At 34.9% G+C, this 15,727-nt stretch overlaps 1 protein-coding gene across 1 annotated transcript in view; it reads left to right on the top strand.

Annotated features, from left to right (window-relative positions):
- cerkl (CERK like autophagy regulator) overlaps window positions 1–15,540 on the top strand; it is a 98,554-nt gene extending 83,014 nt beyond the window's left edge. The window contains exons 10-13 of the mRNA XM_079821094.1: window positions 1,326–1,434; window positions 6,996–7,092; window positions 10,169–10,368; window positions 13,435–15,540. Of these exons, the coding sequence (XP_079677220.1) occupies window positions 1,326–1,434; window positions 6,996–7,092; window positions 10,169–10,368; window positions 13,435–13,516 (488 nt within the window). The 3' untranslated portion in view covers window positions 13,517–15,540. The remainder of the gene's footprint in view (window positions 1–1,325; window positions 1,435–6,995; window positions 7,093–10,168; window positions 10,369–13,434) is intronic.
- The last annotated feature ends 187 nt before the right edge of the window (window positions 15,541–15,727 follow it).

Genomic DNA, 15,727 nt, shown 5'->3' with positions numbered 1-15,727 from the left:
AATGACTGTGATTGGTCCATATGGTCCATCTCCATCAGTACTGAAAAGTTACATTTTCCACTGCTTGTACATATCAGTTCAGCAGTAGTCTGGATGACAATGCAGTTCACTGGGGAAAAAAAGGCATATAATGTCATATATTATGGTTACACTTTTGTTACATTTGTTACAGTATTTATAAATCTTTGTTAATATTATTTACAACTGTTGAGTGTTAGCTTAGTATATGTTAGCTCAGATCCATTATATAATATTAACAGATACAACTTTTGTTTTTTAATAATGTATTATTTAATGTTGGAAAGGACATTAACTAAGATGAATAAATGTTTAGAAGTATTTTTTATTGTTGGTTCATATTAATGTAGTTAACCAATATAAACAAATGGAACGGTAACACTTTACAATAAGGTTCATAAGTTAACTCCATTAGTTAACATGAACTAATAATGAACTGCACTTTTAAAGCATTTATTTATCTTTGTTAATGTTAATTTAAACATTTACTAATGCATTGTTAAAGTCTTGTTAACATTATTAAAGGGTTTGTTCACCCAAAAATGAAAATTCTGTCATTAATTACTCACCCTCATGTCGTTCGACACCCGTAAGACCTCCGTTCATATTCAGAACACAAATGAAGATATTTTTGTTGAAAGCTGATGGCTTAGAAAGGCTTCAGATTGGCCTCCATTGGCATTCAGTACATTTACACTGTGGCCCTTTCTCAGTCATCAGCTTTCAACAAAAATATCTTCATTTGTGTTCCGAATATGAACTGAGGTCTTACGGGTGTCGAACGACATGAGGGTGAGTAATGACAGAATTTTCATTTTTGGGTGAACTAACCCTTTATTGCACTGTGAACTAACAGGAACAAACCATGAACATCTGGATTTTTATGAACTAACGTTAACAAAGATTAACTAATGCTGAACAGAGGTGTTGTTCATGGTTAGTTAATGTTATCTAATGCATTAAATAATGTTAACTAATACAACCTTATTGTAAAGTGTTACCAAAGGAAACGAATTATAAAGTGTCACCTATTGTATTGTATTGGACAAAAAAAGTAATACAAAAATGATTAGCCATATAATAGTTCAAAGGCAATCATCATTAAAAACAATAGGCATATAATGTAATGTAATCCAAAAAGTAAGCGTCATCATACCTGACCATTTAGAACAATCATCCAGGTCGCTGCTCAAGGACCACCTCTTCCACGCAAACTGCCATTCTATGATCTGCTTTCACATTAACAACATTCAAGTGCACCTACAGTATGAGTACTGTACACATGGAAATCCTCTCTCTGTTAACAGGTGAGGGTGGCTCCTGGCAGACCAGACATGGCCTGTACCTGAATATCAGCATCATGGCTATTCCCTGCCTGTGTTCAATGGCCCCCAGGGGCCTGGCTCCAAACACCAGGTCAGATCCTCTTCCACACTACCTCAATCCACTTATAAGCAAACTGACAACATCCAGATGCTTTACATTTCAAGTCAACACATTTTACTTTCATCATGATAAATGATAAATAACATGATACATATGGCAAGGTTTGCTTGTATACACTGCTGTTCAAAAGTTTGGGGTCAGTATGATTTTGTTTTTGATGCTCACCAAGGCTGCATTTATTTGATTAAAAATACAGTGAAACAATAATATTGTGAAATAACTATTTTCTATTTTAATTATTATTATTTTTTTAATGAATGTATTCCTGTGATGTCAAAGCTGAAATTTAAGCATCATTACTCCAGTCTTCAGTGTCACATGATCCTTCAAAATTCATTATATATATATATATATATATATATATATATATATATATATATATATATATATATATATATATATATATATATATATATATATATATATATATATATATATATATATATATATACATATATATATATACATATATATACATATATATATATACATATATATATATACACATATATATATACACATATATATATATATATATATATATATATATATATATATATATATATATATATATATATATATATATATATATATATATATATATATATATATATATATATATATATATATATATATATATATATATATATATATATATATATATATATATATATATATATACATATATATATATACATATATATACATATATATATATACATATATATATATATACATATATATATATATACATATATATATATATATATATATATATATATATATATATATATACACATATATACATATATACATACTGCATTTATTTAAAATATAAATTTTACTAGTCTTCAGAAAAAAAGCTTTGACTTGCAAATGTTTCATCAATAACTTGCAGTATCGCTTAAAAGAAAAAGTCATGATGCATTCACCAGTGTTACGCAACACGTTTGAGCTTCAGCAAGTCCAAAAACCAATTAGGTTCATTCTCATGTTACGCAGCACGTTTGAGCTTCTGCGAGAACCAATGAGGTTCATTCTCGTGTTACGCAGCACATTTGAACTTCTGCGAGAACCAATGAGGATCATCCTGGTGTTACGCAGCACGTTTGAGCTTCTGCGAGAACCAATGAGGATCATCCTGGTGTTACGCAGCACGTTTGAGCTTCTGCAAGAACCAATGAGGATCATCCTGGTGTTACGCAGCACGTTTGAGCTTCTGCGAGAACCAATGAGGATCATCCTGGTGTTACGCAGCACGTTTGAGCTTCTGCAAGAACCAATGAGGTTAATTCTCGTGTTACACAGCACGTTTGAGCTTCTGCAAGAACCAATGAGGTTCATTCTCATGTTACACAGCATGCTTGAGCTTCCTCAAAAGCCAATGAGGTTCATTCTCATGTTACGCAGCACGTTTGAGCTTCTGCGAGAACCAATGAGGATCATTCTGGTGTTACGCAGCACGTTTGAGCTTCTGCAAGAACCAATGAGGTTCATTCTCATGTTACGTAGCACATTTGAGCTTCCTAAAGAACCAATGAGGTTCATTCTCGTGTTACGCAGCACGTTTGAGCTTCCTCACGAACCAATGAGGTTAATTCTCGTGTTATGCAGCACGTTTGAGCTTCCTCAAGAACCAATGAGGTTCATTCTGGTTTTACGCACCACGTTTGAGCTTCTGCAAGAACCAATGAGGTTTGTTCTTGCAGTTGAGCTTCTGTTTATGTTCGCTGATCAATGTTTATATGTGAATAAAAGCCTAAATTAAATCTGTTCATCATATACAAATATCGAGTCTCTTCAGAAAATTTGGACAAAACCGCTGAATTTATATGGATTCATTTTATGAGCTCTTTATTAACTTTTTGAGGCATCAAAGCGTCAGTTGTGTAGCTGTCAACTGAGGGAAAGAAAGCTCTCAGATTTCATCAGAAAGATCTTCATTTGTGTTCCGAAGATGAACTAAAGTCTTACGGGTTTGGAACGACATGAGGGTGAGTAGTTAATATTTAATTAAAATGTATTTATGGGTGAAATAACCCTTTAATACAGTAGGAGCATTGTTAGTTCATGTCATGACGCTCTCAGTGGTGATAAACACAGTTTATGTTCCACGATCACCCAAATCTGTCACCAAATCTTGTTCTGAGACCTCATAATGAACAAACTAAGCACTGCCCTCAATCCTTCAGACTATTATGCCCTAAAAGAAAGTAAGATGGGCTCAGTAGCTGATGTCTGTGTGGACTGTAAAACCTTGAGACCAGGTCAGTGTGTCAGCAACATGCAAGGCCAATGGAGTCTCCTGACTGTTTTCTGGCCCGCGTCGTGGGCGTTTCGTGTGTGAAGCCGGGTAGAGTAGGCAAGTGTAATCCTGAAGATTGGAATCAGTGGTTGGATCAGACTCCTAAGGTCAAAGCCACCTAACTGGACTAATCAGCACATAATTACTCTGATTAAAGGGAGTGGCTGGGTAGACTTAAGGACCGAGCATCTGTCCACGGGCCTCAACAGCCCCCTCTCCTTCCTGTCTTTAAAGAGCGACACAAGTTAAGCTCAGCTTCTCGTAAGCACTATCTTTAGTGGGGGTCACAGGGTTCTCATTTGTAATCATTTGATTGCATAGAATATTTAGACTTTCTGGTCACACTTTATTTTTAGGTGACATAGTAACATTAATTAACAACATACTTACTATAGAGTTTTGGTTAGGGTTTGGTTTAGGGTTAGTTACTTGTAATTGCAGGGAGTGCAGAATTATTAGGCACGTTGATTTTCTGATCATATTTTTTTCCAGGCACATTTGACCAATTCCAAACCACAGTAATCCTAATATCTACTATTGATTTAGTATTTAATAATGTATAAGTGATATATAATTGTTCATGAAGGCTGGAAATGAAAATCACCTTATATTCAGGTGTGCAGAATTATTAGGCATGTTTTCTTTTACAGATAAATTGAGCCAAAAAAGAGATTTAACTCAGACTGAAAAGTCAAAAAGTATTAAATGCCCATGAGAAGGATGCAATACTAATGCAATACTAGACATTGCAGTTAAGGCATGACCATTGGACAGTGAAATGCTCGTTGGGTCAGCAAGATCTGACAAAAACAGGTGGTGAAGAAAAGACACCTATTAACCGCAAAAGAATTAAGAATTAAGGTGAAGAATTAAGGGTGAAACCATCAGGAACCCTTTAGTCTCCAGCGCCACCATTTTGCAGAGCTGCAACCTACCTGGAGTCTCCAGAAGTGCAAGGTGTCAGGATCTCAGAGACTTCAGTTAGGTAAAGAATCCTAAAAAATGACCCCCACTAGATAAGAATCACAAGCTGAAGTGTTGTAAAATACATGAAGCCTGCTTTTTTATAGGCTTTATAGGTTTTATAGGTTGAGAATGACTCTTGAAGGACCAGTACCACTGTTTGAAGAATTTATCTTCCAGAATCTGGCAGTACGTTTTGGGAGTTCATTTTAGTCCATCCTGAAGTCCATTTTGCAGAGACTGACTAAAAATGAACTCCCAAAACGTACTGCCAGATTCTGGAAGATGAATTCTTCAAACAGTGGTACTAGAGGATGTGGTGCTGGTCCTTCAAGAGTCACTCTCAACCTATCTGTCCATAAAGCCTATAAAAAAACCTTCTTCATGTATTTTACAACACTTCAGCTTGTGATTCTTATCTAGTGGGGGTCATTTTTTAGGATTCTTTACCTAACTGAAGTCTCTGAGATCCTGACACCTTGCACTTCTGGAGACTCCAGGTAGGTTGCAGCTCTGGAAAATGGTGGCGCTGGAGACTAAAGGGTTCCTGATGGTTTCACCCTTAATTCTTCACCTTAATTCTTCATTATTTTGCAGTTAATAGGTGTCTTTTCTTCACCACCTGTTTTTGTCAGATCCTGCTGACCCGACGAGCATTTCACTGTCCAATGGTCACGCCTTAACTGCAATGTCTAGTATTGCATTAGTATTGCATCCTTCTCATGGGCATTTAATACTTTTTGACTTTTCAGTCTGAGTTAAATCTCTTTTTTGGCTCAATTTATCTGTAAAAGAAAACATGCCTAATAATTCTGCACACCTGAATATAAGGTGATTTTCATTTCCAGCCTTCATGAACAATTATATATCACTTATACATTATTAAATACTAAATCAATAGTAGTTATTAGGATTACTGTGGTTTGGAATTGGTCAAATGTGCCTGGAAAAAAAATATGATCAGAAAATCAATGTGCCTAATAATTCTGCACTCCCTGTATACATAATTTACTATAGTAAGTACATGTAGTAACGAGTAACCCCGTCACCTTAAAATAAAGTGTTACTGACTTTCTTTCTGAGAATATATTTTGAATTAAAGGGTTTTGATGATAATTTTTTCGGTTTTAAATGAACTTCAAATAGCTATACTGCCTCAGCTAAATATGACACTTTTTACTTTGTATGGAATCTCTCTCTTAATACTGTGTGTCGTTCCTTGGGCAGTTAAACAGTCCAATGTTCTTCAGAAAAATCCTCCAGGTCCTGCAAATTCTTCAGGTTTCCAGCATTTTTGCATATTTGAACCCTCTCCAGCAGTGACTGTATGATTTTGTGATCCATCTTTTCACACTGAGGACAATTGAGGGACTCAAACACAACTATTAAAAAAGGTTCAAACGTTCACTAATTCTCCAGAAGGAAACACAACGCATTAAGAGCCGGGGGGTGAAAACGTATTGAATTTGAAGATCAAGGTAAAACACAGTTGTGTTTGAGTCCCTCAATTGTCCTCAGTGTGAAAAGATGGATCTCAAAATCATACAGTCATTGCTGGAGAGGGTTCAAATATGCAAAAGATGCTGGAAAACTGAAGAATTTTCGGGACCTGGAGGATTTTTCTGAAGAACAATGGACTGTTTAACTGCTCAGGACAAACAAGAGACTCATGAACAACCATCACAAAACAAAAAAACAGTCGTGGATCATCCAGGGAACGACACAGTGTTAAGAATCAATGGTTCAAACTTTTGAACGGGTCATTTTTAATAAATTCAGCTATTTTTGTGTCTTGTGGACTATATGTAAAACATTTTTTATGTAAAATATGGTATTCAGGACAGCTCTAAATAAAAAAAAATGTTAAAATTATTCACATTTTCACAGATTCTGCAAGCGGTTCACATACTTATTCTTATAACTATATATATATATATATCCTGTTTTACCACAGGTCTATAAATAGATGTGGCACACGCTTGGACTGTTCCAACTGCCATTCTCGATTAAAATATATATATAACAGTCTACGTGTGTGCCACATAGACCCGTGTTGTAAAATAGAATAGAAACTGGTTTATACAATTCTCATTACCTCTATGAAAAGAGTATATGGGCTTATTATAATGTTGAATTGGCTCTCTCGTCATGATGTTTGCCACGGACTCTCCATACATGACAGGCACGTACAGTAAGTAATAGTTTGTATTAACAAATGTTACAACTAAGCCCTGTAAATGTGAAGCTTTTCTGTCTACCACAGGCTGAACAATGGCAGCATGGCACTGATAGTTGTTGACAACACGTCCAGGTCAGAGTTCATCAAGCACTTGAAGAGATACAGCAGCACAAACAACCAGGTGAGGTCACCTGTGCCAAGATAACTTACTTAATTTACATCAGCCTGATACACAGGAAATCCAGCCCACGCAAATAGAGTTAACAACCTCCACAGCTTAAGCAGAATTAGCATACTGTCAAGTCAAATTAGTCGCTGATTGTCAGCTTTCCACAAAACACTTTTCAGGCTAATACAGATTAGCCCATTTCAGAGCCTGTCTCTTCTTTTTTCTTAAGCAATCCAATCTAGAGCTGTTTGTTAACCCACATTCTATAAATAATCTGTGTAGGTTGCGGCGTTGACCTACTGCTACTTCACTCTCGTGTCATTGTGCCGCAGAGCAAAGCTGTGTCAATTTCAGGCTCTCTGTGCTGTCCTATTGGGCCTTTATTGGCCATTTTGAAAGAGCTTGTGTGTGTGTTCACTTCATTTACATGAAGAAAGCAATGTAGAAAGTCGAGTGCATTTTAACAGTGGTTGAATCTCGCAAAAAAAGAGTCTGGGTCATATTTGGCCTCAACATCAAAAGAAAGATGTAAGACATTTTGCTTAAGAAAATAGGCTATTTCTAGCCCATTGCGGAAAAAAATCTCACTACTGTAATATGGAAAAAAAATACTGTATTATTTCAAAGGTAAACTATTTATGTACTGTATATATCATGGTATCATGGTAGTATTCGTTTATACATCGTTTTACGCTGAGTTACACTGAAATAATCAATGACGATCAGCATTGTGTAAAATGGGAATTGCTTTAAGATAAATTACGGTAATGAGAATTTGAAATAAAAATTTCTCTAAAAAATAAAATAAATCTTTTCTCTAAGGCATTTAAGTAAATGGAATACAGTAAAAAGTACTATAGTACAGTAATGAGAATCTAATGAAACTCATCATTGATAATAATGGGATTTTAAAAAAACTGAAATGTAAAACATCTTTATGCGTCACAATAATCCAAATTTAGGGGAGATTTTGTTTAACTGTAGATAGATAGATGACAGACAGACAGACAGAGACAGACAGACAGAGAGACAGACAGACAGACAGACAGAGAGACAGACAGACAGACAGAAGACAGATAGATAGATAGATAGATAGATAGATAGATAGATAGATAGATAGATAGATAGATAATAGATAGATAGATAGATAGATAGATAGATAGATAGATAGATAGATAGATAGATAGATAGATAGATAGATAGATAGATAGATAGATAGATAGATAGATAGATAGATAGATAGATAGATAGATAGATAGATAGATAGATAGATAGATAGATAGATAGATAGATAGATGACAGACGGATGGACGGACGGACGGACAGATGACAGACAGACAGACAGACAGATAGATAGATAGATAGATAGATAGATAGATAGATAGATAGATAGATAGATAGATAGATAGATAGATAGATAGATAGATAGATAGATAGATAGATAGATAGATAGATAGATAGATAGATAGATAGATAGATAGATAGATAGATAGATAGATAGATAGATAGATAGATAGATAGATGACAGATGGACGGACAGATGACAGACAGACAGATAGACAGATAGACAGATAGACAGATAGATAGATAGATAGATAGATAGATAGATAGATAGATAGATAGATAGATAGATAGATAGATGACAGATGGACGGACAGATGACAGACAGACAGATAGACAGATAGACAGATAGATAGATAGATAGATAGATAGATAGATAGATAGATAGATAGATAGATAGATAGATAGATAGATAGATAGATAGATAGATAGATAGATAGATAGATAGATAGATAGATAGATAGATAGATAGATAGATAGATAGATAGATAGATAGATAGATAGATAGATAGATAGACGGATGGATAGATAGATAGATAGATAGATAGATAGATAGATAGATAGATAGATAGATAGATAGATAGATAGATAGATAGATAGATAGATAGATAGATAGATAGATAGATAGATAGATAGATAGATAGATAGATAGATAGATAGATAGATAGATAGATAGATAGATAGATAGATAGATAGATAGATAGATAGATAGATAGATAGATAGATAGATAGATAGATAGATAGATAGATAGATAGATAGATAGATAGATAGATAGATAGATAGATAGATAGATAGATAGATAGATAGTTGTTTAAGTACAGGCTCAACTTTTATACAAAATGCAATTTCTTATTTTTATGGGTGAAATTTGACCTGGACATGTTTTTGTGAGATTTACTATCAAATCAATTTGTCTGTGAACTCATCACCACACAAAAACACAGAACAGAAAAAAAGAGTCATGCAGATGATGCACATTGTCTGGGTCAAGCTTTACGTCATGACTGCTGGGTCAGAGCCATTATTACTCCGCCAGTATACTAGGGGTAATATACATAGTTTACATTTAGTAAGAAAAAAGTAAATAGTACTTACATAAGATCTCTGCAGTGAGGTAGGCCTATTATAATGGCTGCTAAGCAAGATTTTGACAGATATACCCGGTTAATCTTAATAAAAGGATATGCGATGTGATGAGTTGAGTTGGAAGCCCAGGCCTGGCCTGGTTCTGTATCCAGGTTCACTCCAGGTCACACACACAGGACTGAAGCGGCTGATGAGGATCAGTTGTTCATCACTGCCTCCTTGTGGACATACATTAAACTACAGCCTCTAATAAGACATTGGTAACACTTTACAATAAGGTTTCATTAGTTAACTACTTTAGTTAACATGAACTAATAATGAACTGCGCTTATACAGCATTTATTAATCTTAGTCAATATTAAAATCAAATGTATTTGTTAATATTAGTTAATGCACTGTGACCTATGAACAAACAATGAACAACAAACAAAGATTAATAAATACTGTAACACATGTATTGCTCATGGTTAGTTCATGTTAGTTAATACATTAACTAATGTTAACAAATGAAACCTTATTGTAAAGTGTTATTGACAAATTCAAATAAATAGTGCGAACAGCTGCATATTACAAAACGCATGATAAAAGCTCAGACAGAAGAGTTCTGAGAGATATATATCATATAGACGACTTCTATAATGCTTCTTTATCCTCCTGCAGTTTGGCTTCTCTTTTATTGAGACACACACTGTAAAGGCTGTGAGGCTGCGGCCGCGCTCTCAGGCAAGCTGGGCCGACGACGTCTTGGAGGAGAACGAGGAGAGCGATTCAAAAACGACGCCTATCATCTCCTCTGAAGGAACATTCCCCTGGAACATTGACGGAGATCTCTTGGAGGTCCCATCTGAACTCCTGATCAGGTGAGACACTCAAGACAAATGTACAGCAGCGATCCATTATTAGAGGTTGTGTATTGCAGTTATGTCACAATTACCTTGCAGTACATTTTTAAAAATCTAAATCCAGTAAACTTAACCCTTAAACTACCTGTGAAATGCAAGATTTAAATATTCATGCAATTAATATTATTATTATTATATGTTTAAAGCATTGGTATTCCTGGTAACACTTTACAATAAGGTTCATTAGTTAACATGAACTAATAATGAACTGCACTTATAAAGCATTTATTTATCTTTGTTGATTTCAACATTTACTAATGCATCATTAAAATCTTGTTAACATTAGTAAATGCGCTGTGAACTAACATGAACAAACCATCAACAGCTGGATTTGTATGAACTAATGTTATAAAGATTAATAAATACTGTAACAAATGTATTGCTCATGGTTAGTTCATGTTAATTAATGCATTAACTAATATTAACAAATGAAACCTTATTGTAAAGTGTTACAGTATTCCCTTACAGTACATTTTAAAATTCTAATCCAGATAAATAAAATTTATCAGAACTTTTGCACCTTTAGTAGTAGTAGTAGTATCAGTAATCTGGTGGATTTTGTGGGCAGTTTAAAACTGGATTTATATTTTAAAAATGTAAAGAAACACCAATGCTTTGTTTAGTATTATTATTATGATTATAATGATTATTATTAATAGCATGGATATTTGAATATGTTGCATTTCACAGGTAGTTTAAGACTGGAATAAAATAAAAATAAAAATTACTGTAAGGGAATACTAATATTTTTATGTTTTAAAAGCAATTACAATACGGAAAATATATGTTTTTAGTGAGTTTATAATGTAATACATTTCTCATAATGTAAAAATTATTACATTATGAGCTCAAGATTTTATGACGTTTTTAGAAAATTATTACATTATGAAAATTTTATTACAATAATAATGTAATACTTACTACATTAGTGCAGTTTATCCATTATCTGCAGAAAGCGACTCTTAACCGTAGGAAATTCACTGTAATACACAACTTTGCTTTTTTAGGTTGCACATACTGTAATATCATAAAAGACACAAAAATTCAAAAACCCAAAAGGGCAAAAGCACCATTTCCACAGCATGAAGGTAAGATCTTACGGATTTATGAGTGAAATGTTCAATCCACTTTTTTGAAAATAGGCTCATTTTCCAACTCTCCTAGAGGTAAACAGTTGAGTTTTACCGTTTTCAAATCCATTCAGCCGGTCTGGGGATAGCACATATTACAGTGATATTACGCAGCACCGTGACAACCTGCTTGCACAGGGAGCGTGCTGGGGACTATTTTCAGGCGCTGTGTAATATCATTGCGCCTGCGGCACCCATGGTACGGCACAAAGTTCATAGATTATTACGCAGGAATGAGAGTATAGTTCCTAGCCATATCGGCCTAGAAAATCACAACTTTTAATTTTCCGTTGGTCTTATGCTGCGTTCACACCAAACGCGAATAGAGCGTCAAAATAGCGTCTACCTAGTCTAGTTGGACGCTTGAACATTTTGAATCCATTCGTGCGTCCACAGCGATTTGGACGCGCGTATAGATTGAGCGTTTGAAGTGAAATAGATGCACGTTCAAGGCGCTCCAGGAGAAATATGTCATAAAACACCACTCTGCCTCTATTCATTTTCATTAAAAATATATATTAAATATTAATAGCCACACAGGTAAATCCTACATTATCTTCACTGCATGCATGTATATTTAAATATCCTTAAAAAATAATAAAAATAAAGTTGATCGTCTGGATCTCACAACTCCAAAAACACAAGATATTTTTTTTTTAAATAGGCACTCTCTTTATAAATAAACCACAGATTTTAGCTTTAAACAACTACATTCTCACCTGAAAAAGTCTTAAAACTAAATTTTGCGACACAGTAGTATTTTTAAATTATGCAGGGTTTCTCATCACGTCACTTTACCACGTGACAGCAGCAAGCAGGCTCCTGATTGGTTAACGCGGCAAAAGCAAAGTTTACATTTTTCAACTCGGCGTCAGACGCAAATTCGTTTCAAACGCGTGAATGCACAAAAAGCACCATTCGCCCGTATTGCGCAAGGCGCTCAATTCGTGTCAAATTCGCCGCACAAATCGCGTCTATCGCGCCGCAGGACTTCCAGACGCGCATCTTTCCATTGCCTTAACATTGAAATCACTCGCTCCTGGCGCTCTATTCGCATTTGGTGTGAACACAGCATTAGTACACGATGTAACTACAGTCAAGTTTTAAATTGGAAAAATATTGAAACTCTTTGGTAATTTTTTTGAGCGAAATGCTAACGGTCTAATCAGATTCAATGATGTATGCTAAGCTATGCTAAAAGTGCTACCGCCAGACCAGAGATTGGCTGAATGGATCGAAAACGGTAAAACTCAACTGTTTAATTCTAGGGGATTTGGAAAATGAGCCTATTTTCAAAAAAAAATTGAGTGTCACATGAACGTTTCATTCATAAATCCGCAAGATTTTACCTTCATGCTTTAACGTGTTCCGTTAAAATCCTCCCTGACATTTGTTAACACATTCGCTTCAAACATTATAATGCTCATGATAACTGTCGTTAACGCTACAATAAGCAAATCCACTTCATCAGATAATTACTCTTTGACGGCGATGCCATAGAAATATACAGAGCTACCGCAAAAGCGGAAGTTCAAACTAAGTACTTGGGATGGCTGCACGCTTGTTTCTCTGCCGCGTAAGGTCTATAACACTGAGTAAGTCACATCCCTATTTATTTGCAAAACAGTAGTCAAGATAGCCTCTGTGTACGTTCACATGTTGAACTTCACGTGACCTGTGTAAGCGCAGGCTGTGTTGTTTTAAGGCACTACAAACATTATATGAGCAGCACTTGATAAGAAAATTCCCAATTCGTCTTCTTAAAGCCGCAGAAAGAGTGTCAGAAGAATAAACAGAACAGTGTGAGGTTCTAAGAAAAAGGGAGGGATGTGTGCGTGTTTCAGATAAATCCTTGTAATGTTTAAATGTACTGACAGCCCTGTTTATTTTCCAGGGTTCACCCGCAGCTCCTCACACTCTTTGGAGCCGCCGTGGAGGAGGCGGAGGAGGCGCCGGTTAAATGCAGCTGTATCTGAACACACAGCCACTTTTGCTGGATGGAAGCTAAGAGAAACCGAACGAACAAATTGCACAAAGCAAAGCTTTAACGTGTATATATATATATAGAACATTTTATGTCAGAGCAAAAACATGACACGCAGTACATTCCAGTGCATAAGAATTTAAATTAAAAGTCAATTTTTTCACACAAAAAAAAAAAGAAAAGAAAAAAAAGACCTATTAAAAATATTGGTAACACTTTACAATAAGAATTAACAATAATTCTACAGTATTTATTAATGTTAGTTCATGTTTATTTGAACATTTACTAATGTTTTATTTGTTAACATTATGCACTGTGAACTAACATGAACAGCTTTATAACATTAACATAGATTAATAAATACTGTAGCAAATGTAGGCTACTATTGCTCATTGTTAGTTGATGTAAGTTAATACATAAACTAATGTTAATAAAATGAGACGCTATTGTGAAGTGTTACCAAAATACTGATAAAAAAAAGGCAATGTGCTATTCCCTGAACAGTAGGGTTTTTTTGTGGACCTTGCATCTTTTATGTCATAAAAAGCAAACCATCCGATATGGTTTTCGAAATCGAAACACATTTTTAGCTTTTAGATTTGTTCTTATCCTTTCAGGTCTCTGTCATACACCAACACACACTTGTGAGCAAAATCAGCTGACTTTTCCCCATTTTAAACACAGATTTTGGGAAAAATGGATTTGAAAAATGCCACTAATTTTATTCAATTCAGGTTTTTTTTGTATCTTTAAAACATTTTTATTCATACAATTTCAGTAAGATTTCATTTTTGATCCTTATAACACAGCACCAAAAATCATTCAGCATATGATGACATATTTGGCATGATAATCAGGTTTTGTAAATAAATTAAATCCGACCATCCAACGTTGATGGAAAATACCAAAACAAATTTTCTTATATTTATATTTCAGTGCACATTTATAGCTTAGTTTCCATTGATCTGCAAACTCCCATTTTTTATCGAATTATTGAATGAATTATTTTGCGATGCTATTTTTGTAAACATTTTCATTAACACACTTAGCATTTCCTAATTGAACAGACAAAGGGCTGGGGATGAGTTGATCTTTGAATGACGGGCGCGAGCAGAATCCATGTAGGCCTGCGTGTGAGTGAAAGGTGATGGTGCTGTGTGTATTTGTGCCATATTAGAATGAACACACACACACACTTAAGCAATGGCTGAAAGCCAGACACATGCCAATCTCGTCCCTCTTCTGTAGCGCGGTACAGACACACAACAGCAGCCTCCTTTGCTCCGTTTCCATGGCACCCAGCCAGAGCACGCGGCAAACACTCGCTCCTTCCATCTGGCGTCTCCGTTCAAACTTCTACTCAGCAGCGAGAGTTTGGGAGGAGAGGGAATGCGTGTCATTTCCTCCTTTTTTTTATTGCAAGGAGAACCGATACCGCAGTGATGCAAAGGTGTGAAAACCCCTATCGCAGCAATGTTCTGCTTCGGGAAGGGTGACGGAAAGTGCCAGAAGATCCTGTGTCACCTCTGTGGAGGGTGTACTAACTTGCGGGTGTAAAAAAGTCTTCGGATATATACACAGGCATAACCTGAGCAAAGAAAAGCTACAGCAGTGCAGTTTCTTCTTAACAGCAGGCCAATAGCCAATATGTTCAGTGATTGTAGGCAAACCTGGGATGAAACAATTGGGCTCTGTTCCGAAACCTAGCGAGCTGCCTCGCCATCTATGCAGCCTACATAGGCAGCTGTTTTTTAAGACGGCATCAAAACGCCATAAATTACAGATGACCACCATAGTTGAGATTCGGCTCACAATTGATTTCAATTGGATTTTAAAGCTAGCAAGTCAAAAAAGCATAAAAAAAATACATAACTTTGGAGTTTGGAGTTTGGATTGATAAAAAAGTATCAGTATAATGTTGAAAAAGATTTCTATTTCAGATAAATGCTGTCCTTTTGCACATTCTATTCATTTAAAAAAATGGTTTTCCCAAAAATATTAAGCAGCACAAATATTAAAAAAAAAAAAAATAGTGCTGTTAAACGATTAAATATGTGTTTATATATTATATGTGTGTGTACTGTGTATAATTATTATGTATATATAAATACACAAATATGCATATATATATATACATATATATATATATATATATATATATATATATATATATATATATATATATATATATATATATATATAT

The sequence above is a fragment of the Gobio gobio genome (assembly GCF_949357685.1).
Source record: "Gobio gobio genome assembly, chromosome: 7".
Taxonomy (NCBI): domain Eukaryota; kingdom Metazoa; phylum Chordata; class Actinopteri; order Cypriniformes; family Gobionidae; genus Gobio; species Gobio gobio.
Note: the sequence above shows the minus strand (reverse complement) of the source record. Positions and strands in the feature narration are given on the sequence as shown.